General features: G+C 40.4%; 1 protein-coding gene across 10 annotated transcripts in view; it reads left to right on the top strand.

Moving 5' to 3' along the window:
• The window catches only part of NDRG3 (NDRG family member 3), an 86,004-nt gene that overhangs the window by 55,894 nt on the left and 12,791 nt on the right, over nt 1–17,319 (top strand). For 9 of the 10 annotated variants that reach the window (XM_073792967.1, XM_073792962.1, XM_073792964.1 and 6 more), the window contains 4 exons: nt 358–420; nt 1,475–1,535; nt 2,585–2,671; nt 4,433–4,489. In XM_073792967.1, coding sequence (XP_073649068.1) covers nt 358–420; nt 1,475–1,535; nt 2,585–2,671; nt 4,433–4,489 — 268 coding nt within the window. The remainder of the gene's footprint in view (nt 1–357; nt 421–1,474; nt 1,536–2,584; nt 2,672–4,432; nt 4,490–17,319) is intronic. The other variant, XM_073792966.1, reaches the window with a different exon arrangement.

The raw sequence follows: 17,319 nt of genomic DNA, 5'->3' as shown, positions 1-17,319 counted from the left end.
GAAGTTTACTGAGCCTGAACCCCAAATGAAGTGGTTATTAGGGGTTTGGAAATACCCTGGAGAGAACCGTGTTACCTGTTCTTTTCAAATGGCTTCCTCTTGTTCCAGAGATCACTCTTCAGGTCATAGAAACATGTAGGAGTTTTTTTGTTTGTTTTTTACTTTCCTCTTAGTGTGGCCGTTGTAGAGAGTCACACAACATGCCACAATCATTTCCGGGTACCACATCACCTCCTTTGAGCCTTTGGTAAAGGGAATGCTTTTATCTAAGAACCCTGTACTTTTCTAGCTGTTCTAGTGATTGGGAACTGTGAGTACATTCTAATATATGTGAGGAGGTATCCTTCTGGATTTCAGGTACCAGTATCCGACGATGGATGAGCTGGCCGAAATGCTGCCTCCTGTTCTCACCCACTTAAAGTAAGTTCATTCTGCAGTTCTTTCGCGTGGTTTTTGTTTTTTGTTTTTTCGCACTTTCTACTATGTGTCTGATCTGGGGGATATGACGATGAGCAAAACAGTATCGTCACTACCCTCGTGGAGTGTGGAGCTTACATTCTGGTGTGGGAAATAATTGACAACGAGGAAGCAAACAAATTGTCACAACTAGAAGAAGTCAGTGGGGATGTTGTGATAGAGGATAAGGGCAGGGTGTACACAGATAAGGCTAATTGAGGATTGCCTCTCTAAGGAGGAGTCCTTTAGATTGAGGCCTGGAGGATAAAAAGGAGTTACCTAAACAGAGAGCCAGGACAAGAGGATTCCAGACAGAAGGAATATGTCCAAAAGGCCTGAGCCAAGTGAGCAAGTGGGAGAAAGGCACAGGGTAAAATCTGAGAAATAGACAAGGACCAGATTGCACAGGTCTCACAGATGAGGTGAGAATTTGGGATTTTATTCAAAAGACAAAAAACACCGAAGGGTTTTAAGTGCTGTCCAATTTAGTCCTTTAAAATGATCACTCTAGATATGTAAATTGCACATCTGTAAAGCAATTTACATTTTTAAAAAGAAATTACTCCAGCTGTGGAGGGAATGGTTTAGAGAGGGGTAAAAGAGAAAAAGCAAGGGACCAGTTAAACTGTTACAACAATCAGGCAAGTAAGTGACGATGATAGCTTGGTACTGGATACTGCCCAGGGGATGGAATGGAGTAGGAGCAGGCAGATGGAAATACTTTGAAGGTAGATTTGCTGATGGGTTGGATGTGCAGGTATTAGGAGAGTGAGCTGTCAAGGATGACTCCCAGGTTTTAGTCATATTTCATTTAATCCGTAAAATCAACTTAGAAGTAGGTGGTCATATTCTTGTTTTATAGGTAGGGAACCCAGGCTCAGGAAGTTAAAGAAACCTGACCAAATTCTGCATCCAGTAAGCGTCAGAGCCAGATTTGAACCCAAGTGCATTCTTTTCATTATGCCATCCTACCTCCAAATGAGTTAACCCTGTCAATGTTGGTGTGTCCCGTTCACAGTCTGAAAGGCATCATTGGGGTTGGAGTTGGAGCTGGAGCTTACATCCTCAGCAGATTTGCAGTAAGTACACGGAGGATTAGTCTCAACACCCTTGAGGCACTGCCTAGGTCACAGCTCTTACTGCTGTGTTAAACGACAAGGAACTGTTGTGGGATCTTATGTCAGTGTTTCTATAAATTCTGTCAACAGATACAGGTTTGTATAAGGCCTTGCTTTGTACTTATAACACCTGAAGAATAACAGATGAGGGCAAGATATCACCAATAAAGATAATTCTCAGAGAATACTTAACGGTGGAATTTCTTACAACCATTAAAATTTTGTAAGAAGAGCTTGTAATGATATGCAATTCACATACACCATAACCTTAACAAAAAGGTTAGAATACAGATGCACATAAAGTTTGTCATAGGCATAGGAAAGAACTGAAAGAAAACATGAAAATACTAACAGGTTGATGTTGTGTGGTTAGATAATATGAGATTTTATTTTCTGCTTTTTATAATTTCTCTGTTTATCAAATTTTCTATAGTGAGCATAATCGGAGGGGGAAGAGTAAGCTGGAAAGTTTTTAGTTTACATAGAAATGTTCTTATTGATTTTTATTTAAGGAACTCTTTCCCAAATGCCTCCTGGGTGAAGGGCAGTCTTCTGGAGGGTGGTATCACCTATTCATGTGGTTTTAGAAAAAAACTTAAGAAGGTGCTATTGGGGACAAGGTGTATGAGTATGAAATAGCCAGTCTAAGCCTCAGTAGCCCCTTATGCCCTGTAGTCCCAAGGGCACTGCCCCAGGAGGGGAGACCCACCATGAGCCAAACAACTGTAGAGATACCAGGTGCCGTCCTCTGCTGTGGAAATAAAAACCCTCTCCCCTGTAGATCTTTGCCAGGCGAGATCATGTGATGGTAGTTTAGGAAGCTGGTTTTCCAGATGCTAAGCTAGATTTATAGAGCTCCTTTTCTAAATATCCTCCCTAGCACCTCTCTGACCTTTCTTACTTTCAAATCTGAGGCATTGAGGCCTTGTAAGAGGTGACTAACCATGCTGCAGTATTTTTAGAAGAAGCTGAGAGTGGGGCTCTTTACTGTTGTCTTTGTCTTGTTTCAGCTCAATCACCCAGAGCTCGTGGAAGGTCTCGTGCTCATTAACGTTGACCCTTGTGCCAAAGGCTGGATTGACTGGGCAGCTTCCAAAGTAAGACCAGTGTCCATTGGCTCATCTCTTGGTCCCCTCTCAAAATGGCTTATCTGGTTTTTATTTTTATTTTTTCATTCATACAGTCAAGGGCAAGAAGTTTTAAGTATACAGCTTGATGAATGTTTACACATGTCATCACCACTTAGTCAATATACAGAACATTTCCAGCTCTGTGCTTAATACTTCCTCCCTTTCCCAGAAGTAACTGTTATTCTGACTTCTACCGCCATAGATTGGTCTTATATATTCTTAAACTTCGTATCCTTGGAATAATAGAATATATATTCTTGTGTATCTTGCTCCTTTGATTCATCATTGTCTGTGAGTCTCGGTCACGAATGGAATACTGTGCAACCAAAAACTTATGGGGTTTTTTTTGGTTATTTAAGGAAATGTGAAAATTCTCATGTTTAAAAAAACAGATAATAAAATTTTGTTAAATACGTATATGCATTTATAAGGAAAACAATTTGCTACTGGTAGTTACATCTTTGGCTGGTAGCATTACAGATGATTCTTATTTTTATTTTATGTATTCTATGTTTTCCTAATTTTCTATGATAAACACGTATTGCTTTCATAGTTACTTTAAAATATTAAACTATTCCACCTGCCAGCAGACCAGATTCTAAAAAGTTTATCCATTCCTCCCCACATTTAACTTCTGGAGAAATGATGTATTTCCTAACTTTGGATGAAATATAGTAACAACGCTATTGCCAGATGCTATGGAAATTCTTTCTTACAACCTGACTTATTTAAAATTTGTTTTAGTTCCTATCTAGGATGTGGGTACATTAAAACTTACCTGAACACTCTTCATAACGTGATACAACCTAGTAAAAATTCTTATAAAGCTTTAGAATGACCTTATGAGTAGTAAACATGCAATGAAATAGGTTATTAATTCTTATTGTCTTTAATGTATAACCTGTGGATCACTGATAACCCACGTGAAGATTTCTGGGCTTCTTTCTTCCTTAATCTTTCTGGGACTCCATGACCCTGCTCCACCCATATCCACATCTGTCCCCCTGATTTCCTCTTGTCCATCTCCACCCCCAACTCAGTACTTCACCTCTGATCCAAGTCAGCAGTAGGAATTGAGCATAAAAGCAACAAAGAAGGAAGGCTTAAGGGAATCAGCAACATAATTTGAGATGGAAATTTTTCTGAAAATAGACTAACAGTCTGCAGATTTACACAGATTGATGCATTTATTAGACTGTGATGTGCATAGTTTTGAAATGGGAAAAATTAGGAGAAAAATGTTCAAAATGCAAGAACATTCTGTAAACATAGCAATTTCCTCCCACTACTTGAAATGAAGATAGCAAAACTAAAAGAAAGAGAAAAAATTGTTTTTTCTTTTGGATGGCTTGGGAGTAGTTGTAAGTCGTTCCTTATTAACTGTAAACCCAGTGTAACTGCAGAAATACAGGCAGGAATGAAGCAGCTAATAGCTGTGAGTTCTCGGTCCCACATCTTCGAAGAAGCAATGGCAGCATTTCTTCTAGCCACCTATTTCAAAGCAGGCTATGTTATTACCCTGGCTGGAAAACTTTTCGTTTTTTTCTGACTTGTTTCTTGTTCTCGGGTTTCCTGGGACCACCATCTCATGAAAATGTGTGACACTGAGTTGTGCTGTCTGTTTGTTGAAGGATAACATATATACAAGAAAGTGCACCAGTGAAGTGGACAGCTTGATACCTTTTTACCCATGCTAACTCCCTTGACACCAAGTTTTTATCTTTGTAGCTCTCGGGCTTGACAACCAATGTTGTGGACATAATTTTGGCTCATCACTTTGGGCAGGTAAGTGCCTGTGCCAGCCAGGAGAGGAGTGTGTTTACTGGCTTGTGTGCAAAGTCTTACTCACCTCAGGAAAGAAGGGTGCCCCAGAACTCACCTGATCCCAGTGGGTTACCACTTTCAGTGCCGTGTGAGATGCACGTGGCCCAGCAAGGGCCAGTCTTAGGGGAGAGGCATGAACTCAGTGCCACGTGGCTCTTGGCATTTGGAGAGAGGAGAGAAGGCAGCCCCCACCGCCCACCTGTTCCCTGCGAGCAGATGCCATCTGTTCATGTTTGACAACATCATGTGCCTCACCAGGCATCTCGAGCCAAATGAGGGAAGGGCTTTACAGAAATAGAAGTTTCAGAGAAAAAGAAACCAAGAATGTTAGTGCTGAAAGAACCTTAGAGATTACCTTGTTCAAACCCCATGTCTTACTGGTGAGGAAACAAGTCCACGGAGGAAATGACAATTATATGGATAATTGTTACGTGAAAGAGGGGATCCCAGTCCTCTTTTCAGAGAGAAAGTGAGTTGGATAACAGAAGTCTTACACCAATTACAATGTGTGTTTTCTCCTACACCACCAAACAATTCTCAGACACCAGCTGGGTGTCCTGCAGTTCAGCTCAATGATGCCACTGTCTACCTGGAGATAGGTCAGATCCAAAAGATGAGGGCTCGGCCCTAACCACCAGGCCACCCCCACTGCTCCCCCTTCCCCCACTTCAGCCACCAGTTGCCACTCCAGGTTGTCACCTGTGCTTCTGACCAACCAGCTATATAGATCAGAGGTTCCAACGGCCCCCTCCTTGGGTTCAGTTAATTTGCTGGAGCGGCTCAGCAGAACTCAGAGAAACATTGTACTTACTAGATTACGGGTTTATTATAAAAGGACATATGACTCAGGAACAGCCAGATGAAAGAGATGCATAGGGCAAGTCATGGAAAGGGGCACGGAGCTCCCATGCCCTCTAGGGTGCACCAGTCTCCCAGAACCTCCACGCCTTCACCAACCCGGAAGCTCTGCCACTCCCATCCTATGGAGGCTTCATTACGGAGGCATGATTATGTGGCAATCAATTCAATGGCCAGCTCCTCTCCCCTCCCCGGAGGTGGGGACTGGGTGGGATTGAAAGTTCCCACCCTCTACTCACAGGGGCTGGTTCCACCTAGAAGTTACTTAGGGGCTTTCCTAAAATCACATCGTCAACAAAAAAAGATACCTTTATCAATCTCATCAGTTTGGAAATTCCAAGCATTATAGGAGCTCTGTGCCAGGAGTGGATGAAGACCAGACACATATTTCTTATTATAAATCACAACATCACAGATGACCTATGAAGAAGGAATAAATGAGCAATGAGTTTGGAGAGCTGTGAGGTGTCTGGAGTTGGGGAGATGAAAACAATATAAATAGGAGTAATGCGGGCTCAACTGTAGTCTCTGTACTGAAGGAAAATGGTTGGTGGGGAGAAAATTAGCATTTACTGAGTACTCATTCTCTGTAAAGCACTTTGACAAGTACTTTTAGGTACAAACTCAGTTATTTTTCACGGGGTTCTATTAGACTTATTTTATTTTATTTATTTTTGCGGTACACTGGCCTCTCCCTGCTGTGGCCTCTCCCGTTGCGGAGCACAGGCTCCGGATGCGCAGGCCCAGCGGCCATGGCTCACGGGCCCAGCCGCTCCGCGGCATGTGGGATCTTCCCGGACCGGGGCACGAACCCGTGTCCCCTGCATCGGCAGATGGACTCTCAACCACTGCGCCACCAGGGAAGTCCGGTTGTGCTTTTGTGTACTTTGCTGTGCAGTAGAGAAGAGTAGAGAAGTTCTGCAGGGCTTATTACAAAGAATCTGCCACTCACCCTATTTCCTTCTTCTTAGATTAATTCTTTTAGCTGATTCTTTTGGGTTTTGCCTCTTTATTTATTTACTTGCATATAGTAAAGGACACAAATCATAAGTGCATCTCAGTGACCTTTTATATTACATACATATACTCCTTTGTAACCACCACCAAATCAAGATACAGAGCATTTCCATCATCCCCATAAGTTTCCCTCATGCCCTTTCCTAATCGCTATAATCCCCCTCCCCAAACAAGGTATTCACTATTCTGTCACCTCTATACATTATCTTGCCTGTTCTTAAACTTTATATAAACGTAATTACAGTGTACCCTCTTCTGGGTCTGGCTTCTTTTGCTCGGTATAGTCTTTGAGATTCAACCATGTCATTCTATGTATCAGTAGTTCATTCTTTTATTCTGTGTAGCAGTCCATTGTTATACACCATGAATGTTCCTATGAACATTTGGGTTGTTTCCAATCTTCTGTTTTTGTTTTACTATTATATTTATTTATTATTATTTTTTAAATTTTATTTATTTACTTTTGGCTGTGTTGGGTCTTCATTGCTGCACGTGGGCTTTCTGTAGTTGGGGCGAGCAAGGGCTACTATTCATTGCGATGCGCGGCTTTCTCACTGTGGTGGCTTCTTTTCTTAGAGCATGGGCTCTAGGCATGCGGGCTTCAGTAGTTGTGGCATGAGGGCTCAGTAGTTGTGGCTTGTGGGCTCTAGAGCGCAGGCTCAGTAGTTGTGGCACGTGGGCTTAGTTGCTCCGCGGCATGTGGGATCTTGCTGGACCAGGGATCGAACCTGTGTCGCCTGCATTGGCAGGCAGATTCTTATCCACTGGGCCACCAGGGAAGCCCTGTTTTACTATTATAAATAAAGCTTCTATGAACATTCTTTTCTTTTTAATATTTATTTATTTGGTTGCACTGGGTCTTAGTTGTGGCAGGCGGGCTCCTTCGTTGTGGCATGCAAACTCTTAGTTGCGACGTGCATGTGGAATCTAGTTCCCTGACCAGGGATCAAACCCAGGCCCCCTGCATTGGGAGCACAGTCTTACCCACTGCACCACCAGGGAAGTCTCCTATGAACATTTTTATATGTGTCTTTTTGGATATATGCTTCCATGTCTCTAAATATGCATATATTTCCACTTGTTGATTTTTCATTTGTGGGCATTATCTGTTGGCATTCCATTATGAAAGATGATTTCTCTCATATACACATACACACCGACCCCATGACACACGTTTGTGTTTTCCACTGCTCTATCCTCCCAATATAATTTGGATTAGATCAATTTCCAGCATTTACACTAGCATATAAATGTTATTCAGAGCTGAGCCATGACAGATTTCTTTTTCTGTACATTTCCCCTTTACCAAGTGACAGTGTTAGAATTTTTAAGTAAGGACCACTGCAGGGACACTGCAAGGTGATAGTGGCAGAAAGGCACTTCCTTTCCTTTTTAAAAAAAATTTAAGACTTCCCTGGTGGCGCAGTGGTTAAGAATCCGCCTGCCAATGCAGGAGACATGGGTTTGAGCCCTGGTCTGGGAAGATCCCACATGCCTCGGAGCAGCTAAGCCTGTGTTCTACAGGTACTGAGCCTGCGCTCTAGAGCCCACGAGCCACAACTACTGAGCCCACGCACCTAGAGCCGGTGCTCTGCAACAAGAGAAGCCACCGCAATGAGAAGCCCCCACACTGCAATGAAGAGTAGCCCCTGCTTGCCGCAACTAGCGAAAGCCCACGCACAGCAACGAAGACCCAACACAGCTAAAAATAAATTAAAAAAAAAAAATTTAGCCCAAGAATCAGGGCTTGCCACACAGAAGGCCTGGTGACACTCATCTCAGCAGTCTTCAGGTCACACTTTCTCCATCCTGTGGGCTGTTTCCAGGGTCCAGCCAGGAGACAGAAACCACACTTCGAGTTGAGAAAATTTAACATAAAATATTAACTAGTAGAAGGTTGCTTACTTCTCAAAGAGGTGAAAGGACTCTCTGGTGTCCAAAAGTAGCAGGTGGAAACCAGCAGCTACTCCTAGGCAGAGTGCATGTGGACACTCAGGGAACTAAGGACTTAGTTGGGCCCACCCCCACCAAGCCTGAGAGTCATGCCTCTTCGAGGAAGGTAAGGTTTCCACAGAAAGTACAACCGGCCAGGAGTGAAAAAACTTGCCAGAGGGTGAGGGCCGTAACTGGTCCATAGAGCCACTCACCAGATGAGGGAGACATTTGTCTGAAATAAGGTCTGAACAGCTGCAGAAGCTCCAGAAGCTGCAGCTGGATGGGGGAGAACCTGGGCCTAGGGCGCAGCTACAGCTTTTCTACGAGAATTCCTGACACCTTGAGCCAGTGGCTCCTGTGCTAAATTTTAAAAAGGGACTGGCAAATGGAAAATGCTTATGCATCCTAGCTCCAGTGCTACAAAGAACAGTGGTTCTGAGGCTGGGGATAACTGGCACAGGTTCTTTGCCCAATGGCTAGTGCTCCCTGTCTGTCCGAATTTTATAAGGGTGGATCACTGAAAGGCCTGTGTGCACCAGGTGAGGCTTATCCCGTGGGTGATTAGACGGGGCCATTTCCTTGGGGAGCCCCTGATGTCAGCAGCTTTAGGTCTTTTCTCTGGGACTGGTCACATTCCCCAGATAAGCTTTGAGGTTACACACCAGACACTAATGTTAGTATTCTTGGAGCCAAGTTCAGAAGAAGACAAGACAGCCTCAACATTTAGGCTTTAAACTTTCACTTTTCAGTATGGTGGGCCTGTGGTCTTCCAGATCAAAGACCTTGTGTTTTATCGTTTCCAGAGAATAGACCTTCAGTCGTCTTCTGAGGTGGGGAGAGGGAAGTCCCCCAGAATGCGGGGGAGGGATCTGGAGCTCCAGCTGCTTTATGCTTTGTTCCCCTTGGGCCACAGGTGCAGATAATTAGAATGATCATAGTCTTTGGTTTGTAATACACCCTCATCATTCATTGGTCCATGCACATAACCCACTTTCATTTAGTTAATTAGCTATTTTTAATAATGTAATAAGCACCCAAGCTATTACCACCCAAAGCAAAAGCTAGGGTTTGACAGTAACCTGCATCTAACCAAATGATACTCTGAATTAACCTGTCCCCATTCTTTTCTCACCCTGAGGAAACTATCATCTTTTATCAGTCCTTTGTTTTTCTTTGTAATAGTCTTACTGAATTTATATGTGTTCTTTTACATTATGTACATATTTCTAATTATAAAAGGATATTATGCTGATGTAATTTGGGGAACTTTTTTCACTTAAAATTGCCAAGATTGGGCTTCCCTGGTGGCGCAGTGGTTGAGAGTCCGCCTGCTGATGCAGGGGACACAGGTTCATGCCCCAGTCCGGGAAGATCCCACATGTCATGGAGCAGCTAAGCCCGTGAGCCATGGCCGCTGAGCCTGTGCTCCGCAACGGGAAAGGCCACAGCAGTGAGAGGCCCGCATACTGCAAAAAAAAAAAAAAAAAAAATTGCCAAGATTTATCCACATTACTGCTGGATGACTGTGAACAGTTTTGTATATGCCTCCTGCTTTATTCGTACGAAAGTCCATCTTGGGTGTAAGTTTAGGAGTGGAATTGCTGGGTCTTAAGTGTTCATATACCATAAAATTCACACTTTTAAGGTTTAATGGTTTTTAGTATATTTATGGAGTTGTGTAACATTGCACTATCTCATTTCAGAACATTTCCATCACCCCAAAAAGAAACACCATACCTCTTAACAGTCACTCCCTGTTCTCCTTCCCCCTGTACGTGGCAACCACTAGCCTACTTTCTGTCTGTGGATTTGCCTATTCTGGACATTTCTTAAATGGAATCATATAATATGTGGCATTTGTGTCTGACTTCTTTCACTTAGCATGTTTTTGAAGTTCATCCGTGTTACATCATGTAGCAATACTTCATTCCTTTTTATGGCTGAATAATATTTCAGTGTATGGGAATACCACATTTGGTTTATTAGTTGATGGACATTTAGGTGTTTTCCACCTTTGGGCTGTTATGAAAAATGTTGCTATGAACATTCATACACCAGTTTTTACATGGACATATGTTTTCAGTTTTCTTGAGTATATACCTAAGAGTGGAATTGCTGGGTCACATGGTAGCTGTGTTTAACATTTTGAGAAACTGCCAGACTGTTTTCCAAAATGGCTGCACCATTTACAGTCATACCAGCAAAGCATGAGAGTTCCAGCTTCTCCACGTCCTTGCCAACATTTGATGTTGTCGGTCTTTTTGATTATAGCCATCCTACTGGGTGTGAATTAGTGTCTCATTATGGTTTTGATTTGCATTTGTTTATCTTCTTTGGAGAAGTGTCTATTAAAATCTTTTACCCATTTTTTAGTTGGGTTATTTATCATTTTATTATCAAGTTGAAGATTTCTTTATATGTTCTTGATACAGATCTTTAGATATATGAAATGCAAATATTTTCTTGCATTTTGTGGGTTGTCTTTAACTTTCTTGATGGTGTCCTTTGAAGCACAAAAGTTTTTATTTCTATTTATTTTTGTTTGTTTAACCTAATGAAAGCATCTTTTTTTGTTTTGTTTACATTTTATTGGGGTATAATGTTGATTTACAATGTTGTGGTAGTTTCAGGTGTACAGCAAAGTGAGTCTGTTATACATATATCCACTCTTTTTTAGATTCTTTTCCCATATAGGCCATTACAGAGTATTGAGTAGAGTTCCCTGAGCTATATAGTAGGTCCTTATTAGTTATCTGTTTTATATGTAGTATTGCGTATGTGTCAATCCCAGTCTTCCACTTTATTCCTCCCCCCATTTACCCCCCCAGTAACCATACGTTTATTTTCTACATGAAGCACAAAAGTTTTAATTTTGATGAAATGCAATCTATTTTTCCTTTTGTTGCTTGCACTTTTAGTGTCATATCTAAGAAACCATTGCTTAATCCAAAGTCATGAAGATTTACTCCTATCCTTTCTCATAAGATTTTTATAGTTTTAGCTCTTAACGTTTAGGTCTGTGGTCTATTTTGAGCTAATTGTTTGTACATGGTGTGAGGTTGGAGTACCAGTTCATTCTTTTATATGTGAAAATCCAGTTGTCCCAGTACCATTTTAAAAAAGACTTTTCTTTGTCCAGTGAATTGTCTGGGCTCCCTTGTTGAAAACCAGTTGACCATAAATGTAAGGGTTTCTTTTGGAAGGCTCATCTTTATCCTATTGATATCTGTCTAGCCTTATGCCAGTATCACAGTGTCTTGATTACTGTATCTTTGTAACAAGGTTTGAAATAGGGAAGTGTGAGTTCCTCCAACTTTGTTCTTTATCAAGATTGTTTTGGCTGTTTAGGATTCCTTGCGTTTCCATATGAATTTTAGGGTCAGCTCGTCCATTTCTGCAAAAGAGCTAACTGGGATTTTGATAAGGATTGTGTTGAATCTGTAGATCAATTTAGGGAGCTTTGCTATCTTAACAATACTGTTTCAATCCATGCACGTGGAGTGCCTATCCAGTTATTTGGGTCTTTTAAAATTTCTTTCGGCAACGTTTTGTAGTGAAGTCTTCCCCCTTCTTTTGTTATATTTTTTCCTAAGGATTTTATTTTGGGGGTGCTATTATAAATGGAAAGCTTTCTTAATTTCATTTTTGAATTGTTTATTGCTAATGTATAGAAATACAATTGAGTTTTGTGTATTGATCTTGTATCCTTCAACCTTGCCGAACTAATTTATTGGCTCTAATTGTTTTTTTGTGGATCCTTAGGATTTTCTACATACAAGATCATGTCATCTGCAATACACATAGTTTTACTTCTTCCTGTCCAGGCTGGATATGTTTTATTTCTTTTTCTTGCCTAAGCAGAGCTTTCTAGGCCCTGGATAGAACCTCTGGTACAGTGTTGAATAGAAGCGATAAGTGGACATCCTCATCGTGTTTCTGATCTTAGGGGAAGCCATTCAGTGTTTCACCATTAAGTATGATGTTAGCTGTGGATTGTTCATAGATGTCCTTCATCAGGTAGACGAAGCTCTCTTCTATTCCTAGTTTGTTGAGCACTTTTATCATGAAATCGTGTTGGATTCTGTCAGATGCTTTTTCTGTATCTATTGAAATGTATGTGTGACTTACGTTCTTTATTCTTTTAATAGGGTGTATTACATTTATTGATTTTTGTATGTTGAACCAGCCTTGCATTCTGTGGATAAATTCCACTTGCTCATGGTGTGTAATCCTTTTTATATGTTGTTGCATTTGGTTTCCTAGTATTTTGTTAAGGATTTTTGTGTCCATATTCATAAGAGATATTAGTCTATAAGTTTCTTATGTTGTCTTTGTGTGGTTTTGGTGTTAAGGTAATACTTGACCTCATAGAATGAGTTGAGAAGTAGTCTCCCTTTTATTTTTTGTAAGACTTTTGGAAAGATTGCTGTTAATTCTTTAAATGTTTGGCAGAATTCACAGTGAAGCCATCTGGTCCAAAGTTTTTCTTTATGGAAAGTTTTTATATTACTAATTTAATCTTTGCTTCTTCTTGAGACACTTTAGGTGGTTTGCGTCTTTTTAGGAATTGGTCCATTTCATGTAGGTTATCTAATTTGTTGGCATACAGTTATTCATAATATTCCCTTATAATTATTTCTGTTTCTGTAAAGCTGATAGTGATGTCTCCTCTCTCATTCCTGTTTTTAGTAATTTTGGGTTTTACCTCTGTTTTCCTTGGTTAGTCTAGCTGACTAATTTTCGATTTCATTGATTATCCCTATTCTTTTTCTATTCTCTCTTTCATTTATTTCCACTCTCATCTTTATTATTTCCTTCCTTCTGCTTGCTTTAAGTTTCCTCTCCTTTTTCTAGTTTCTTAAGGTGGAAGGCTAGCTATGAATTTGAGATCTTTCTTCTTTTTTAATACAGGAATTTACAGCTGTAAATTTCCTTCTAAATATTAACATAGCTGCATCCTATAAGGTATTTTCATTCATTTCAAAGTATTTTCTAATTTCCTTGTGATTTCTGCTTTGATCCATTATTATTTAGGAGTATGTTGCTTAGTTTCCTACATTTCCTTCTGTTATTGATTTTTAATTCATTCCACTGTGGTCAGGGGATAGTCTTAATATTTCATTCCTTTTCAGATTTACTGAGACTTGTTTTATGTCCTAACATGGTCTATCCCAGAGAATGTTCCATGTACACTGAGAAGAAAATGTATTCATTCTACTGCTGTTAAGTGGAGTGTTGTGTAGATGTCTGTTAGGTCTGGTGGTTTATAGGGTTGTTCATTTCTTCTATTTCCTTGTGATCTTCTGCCTCGTTATTCTATCCTTAATTGAAAGTGGGGTATTAAAGTTGCAAACTGTTGTTGTTGAATATTCTATTTCTCTCTTCAGTTCTGTTTCATTTTGCTTCATCTGTTTTCATTGTTATGTCTTCCTGATGTTATGTCTTTTTTTAAAATATTTATTTATTTATTTGGTTGTGCTGGGTCTTAGTTGCAGCAGGCAGGCTCCTTACTTGCAGCTCGCCAGCTCCTTAGCTGTGGCATGTGAACTCTTAGTTGTGGCATGCATGTGGGATCTAGTTCCCTGACCAGGGATTGAACCTGGGCCCCCTGCATTGGGAGCGTAGAGTCTTAATCACTGCACCACCAGGGAAGTCCCGGATGTTACGTCTTTATTAAACAGGACTTTCAACCAATCATCCTTTGTACCACGTTTACCCTCTGCTTGCAGGGAGAACTGGTGCGGACAAATCTTGGGCCTTTTCAGGCTCCTTGGTACATGATCACTTAACTTTTTTCACTTTCCCCACTGCCAGCCTAGCAGCCTTATTGAGTCTGTTCAATGGGTGATTACAGTCTTCCTTCTGCTTGCCCACTTTCAAAATGTTATTGCTGTTGTCACTTTTCTTTGTTGTCTTTGTCCTTATGAGTTTATGGCTTATAAAGAAAAAAATTTACTGTTATTTTTATGATTTTTCTGGAAGGAGTAAAGCTGTATTTTAATCCAGTATCTTTAATTGGAAGTTTCAAAGACCATGATCTTTCCACTGCATAGTGCTAGATAGAGTAGGTACTTTCCTGAGGACAAAGGATGCTTGGTTTTGACTGTAAACCTTAAAAACCAGTTCAGAGAATTTACAAAATTCCATGCTAAGTGCTCTGGGAGAGACAGATGTACATAAGATATGGCCCTTCTTCTCCAGGAGCTCACTCTGTGGAGAGATGAGATGTACAGAAATACTGCTATAGCACATGTAAAAAGGGATAAGTAATAAGAACAGGTATTGGGATAAGTAATAAGAACAGTAATAATGAAAGGTATTGATACCTTTCATTGAACGTCTACAGATTTCAGACAGACGTGTTATGTACATTAAACAATTCAATCTAATAATCTCATAATGGGAATTGTATTATTCCCCCTTTACAGGTGAAGAATGAATTGTTTTATACAAGGCCAGCAGCTAATAACATATCAAGGGAGATTTGAAGCCACGTGTGTCTAACTCTGAAGCTTTCCTATTTCTACCATGTCAGGGTATCTTAGGAGAGGCCCTGTTAGGGACCTAGAGGAATTCAAAGGCAGGAGAGGATCAAGGAAGGCTCCAAGGTGGAGGCATCCCAGCTGGGCCTTGAAGGATGGATAAAGTTCAACATTTTAGATTTTGGGGGGAAGGGGAATCATTCCAGGAAGGGGGAATAGTTTGCTCAAAAGCCAAAGAGGAAGGAATTATAAGATGCATTTGGGGATTTTAAATAACCTGGTGGGAGACGTAGTGTAGGATACCTGCGTGAGGTTAATTAGCCCAAACAGTGCCTGACCTGGAAGAATGAGGCCCTGAGGTGTTTGCATTGGAATAGGGGAAAGCTAAGAAGAGAATTTTAATGATTTTTGTAAAGTAAGAACATCCTCACAACATATATATAATGTGTGTTTAATTAAAAATGTGTGAGGTCACAGACAGTGGGTTGTCACAAGGCTGAAGAGTTCATTTAAAATTTAAGCAAGCAAACACATGTATATGGAATCTAAAAAAAAAAAGTTCTAATGAACCTGGGGCAGGACAGGAATAAAGACGCAGAGGTAGAGAATGGACTTGAGGACACGGGGAGGGGGAAGGGTAAGCTGGGACAAAGTGAGAGAGTAGCATTGAGATATATACACTACCAAATGTAAATAGATAGCTAGTAGGAAGCAGCCGCATAGCACAGGGAGATCAGCTCGGTGCTTTGTGACCACCTAGAGGGGTGGGATAGGGAGGGTGGGAGGGAGACGCAAGAGGGAGGGGATATGGGGATATATGTATATGTATGGCTGATTCACTTTGTTGTACAGCAGAAACTAGCACAATATTGGAAAGCAATTATACTCTAATATACTCAATTATACTCTAACTCTAATGTTAAATAAAAAATAAAATTTAAGCAAATGCTTGTATTGCTCTTATTGCTTTGAAATGAAAGCAAATAAGTTTTCTAAATGTTAATAATCTCATCTTTTCTAATAAGAAGAAAACCCGACAGTGATATCCCCTTTCTTATCTATCAAATTAGCAAAAATCAAAAAGTGATCATTTGTACTAGGAAGCATGTGGGAAAACAGGTAGTATAAGTAAATGAGATGGCTCCATATATCCTGATAAGGAATGACGACCTCTGCCGTACTTTTAAGTGGAAAAGCACAGTGTAGAACGGTACGTGGAGCAGACTACACTTTGTGTTTTAAAAAAATGTGAGTCGGAGGTGCAATTTGTCCGTAACAGCTTTTCCCGAGAAGTTCCATTAGCACTTAAACCAGTTTTACCCCTTTTATACCAATATCAGTCCTTCTCTTTTTTTTATCTCAAACTTTGCTGCTCAAGTTCCCCTTCAGACTTCCAAGGGGGAGCTGGATAGGTCATTTCATCTCTAATTGCCTTGTGGTTCATTTGTTGTTCACTTTTCTTAGTATCTTCAGCATTTATCACGTTTTCTTGGAATGGCTCCAGTGCCCTTTAGTTTCAGGTAGCCTCTGATCCAGTTGGTAAGGTTCCTACTGTATTCTTGGCTCACTTTACCCATATAGTAGTGAGAATGCAAATACTCATTCTCCTTATCTCTGTTTCTCTACAAGGCTTGCTGGTGGTGACCTTTACACACTGCTTTAGATTTACTCTCACTATCCCTGATACATTTCTTTTCTCCAGTGTAAACATTTTCTGTTCTGCTTAAAACTATTTACTGGGGTGTGTGTGTGTGTGTGTGTGTATACATATATGTACATATATGCTTATATACACAAAAACCTAGCAACTCGTTCTGGTGGCCTCCAAGAAGACCAGCAAAATAGGGACCAGTGGACAATGGGTAGTGGAGAGGGAGATTCTCTTTTTACTGATAGACCATTTTGTTTCTCTTGAATTTTATACAGGGAATATAGCCAATATTTTATAATAACTTTAAATGGAATATAATCTATAAAAATTTTGAATCACTGTGTGGTACAACTGAAACTAATATTATATTATAAATCAATCCTACCTCAACAAAAAAAATAGTATTGGTAATAAGAGTAAATAAATGATAAATTGACTTAATAAAGTATTATAAATGGAATGTAACATATAATTCTACAATGTTTTGTGTTTTTTTTTTTGTTTTTTTTTGTTTTTTTTTTGCGGTACGTGGGCCTCTCACTGTTGTGGCCTCTCCCGTTGGGGAGCACAGGCTCCGGATGCGCAGGCTCAGCGGCCATGGCTCACGGGCCCAGCCGCTCCGCGGCATGTGGGATCTTCCTGGACCGGGGCACGAACCCATGTCCCCTGCATCGGCAGGCGGACTCTCAACCACTGCGCCACCAGGGAAGCCCAACAATGTATATTATTAAATGATAGTATATAAATAGATATTATACCCATTATATTGATGAAGTTACAGATAAGTTAATTATGCAGATTTATGGCTAATAAGAGAAATGTTACTTTCCACTTATTTTATACTTTAC

This window comes from Tursiops truncatus, chromosome 15 (genome assembly GCF_011762595.2).
Source record: "Tursiops truncatus isolate mTurTru1 chromosome 15, mTurTru1.mat.Y, whole genome shotgun sequence".
Taxonomy (NCBI): Eukaryota; Metazoa; Chordata; class Mammalia; order Artiodactyla; family Delphinidae; genus Tursiops; species Tursiops truncatus.
Note: the sequence above shows the minus strand (reverse complement) of the source record. Positions and strands in the feature narration are given on the sequence as shown.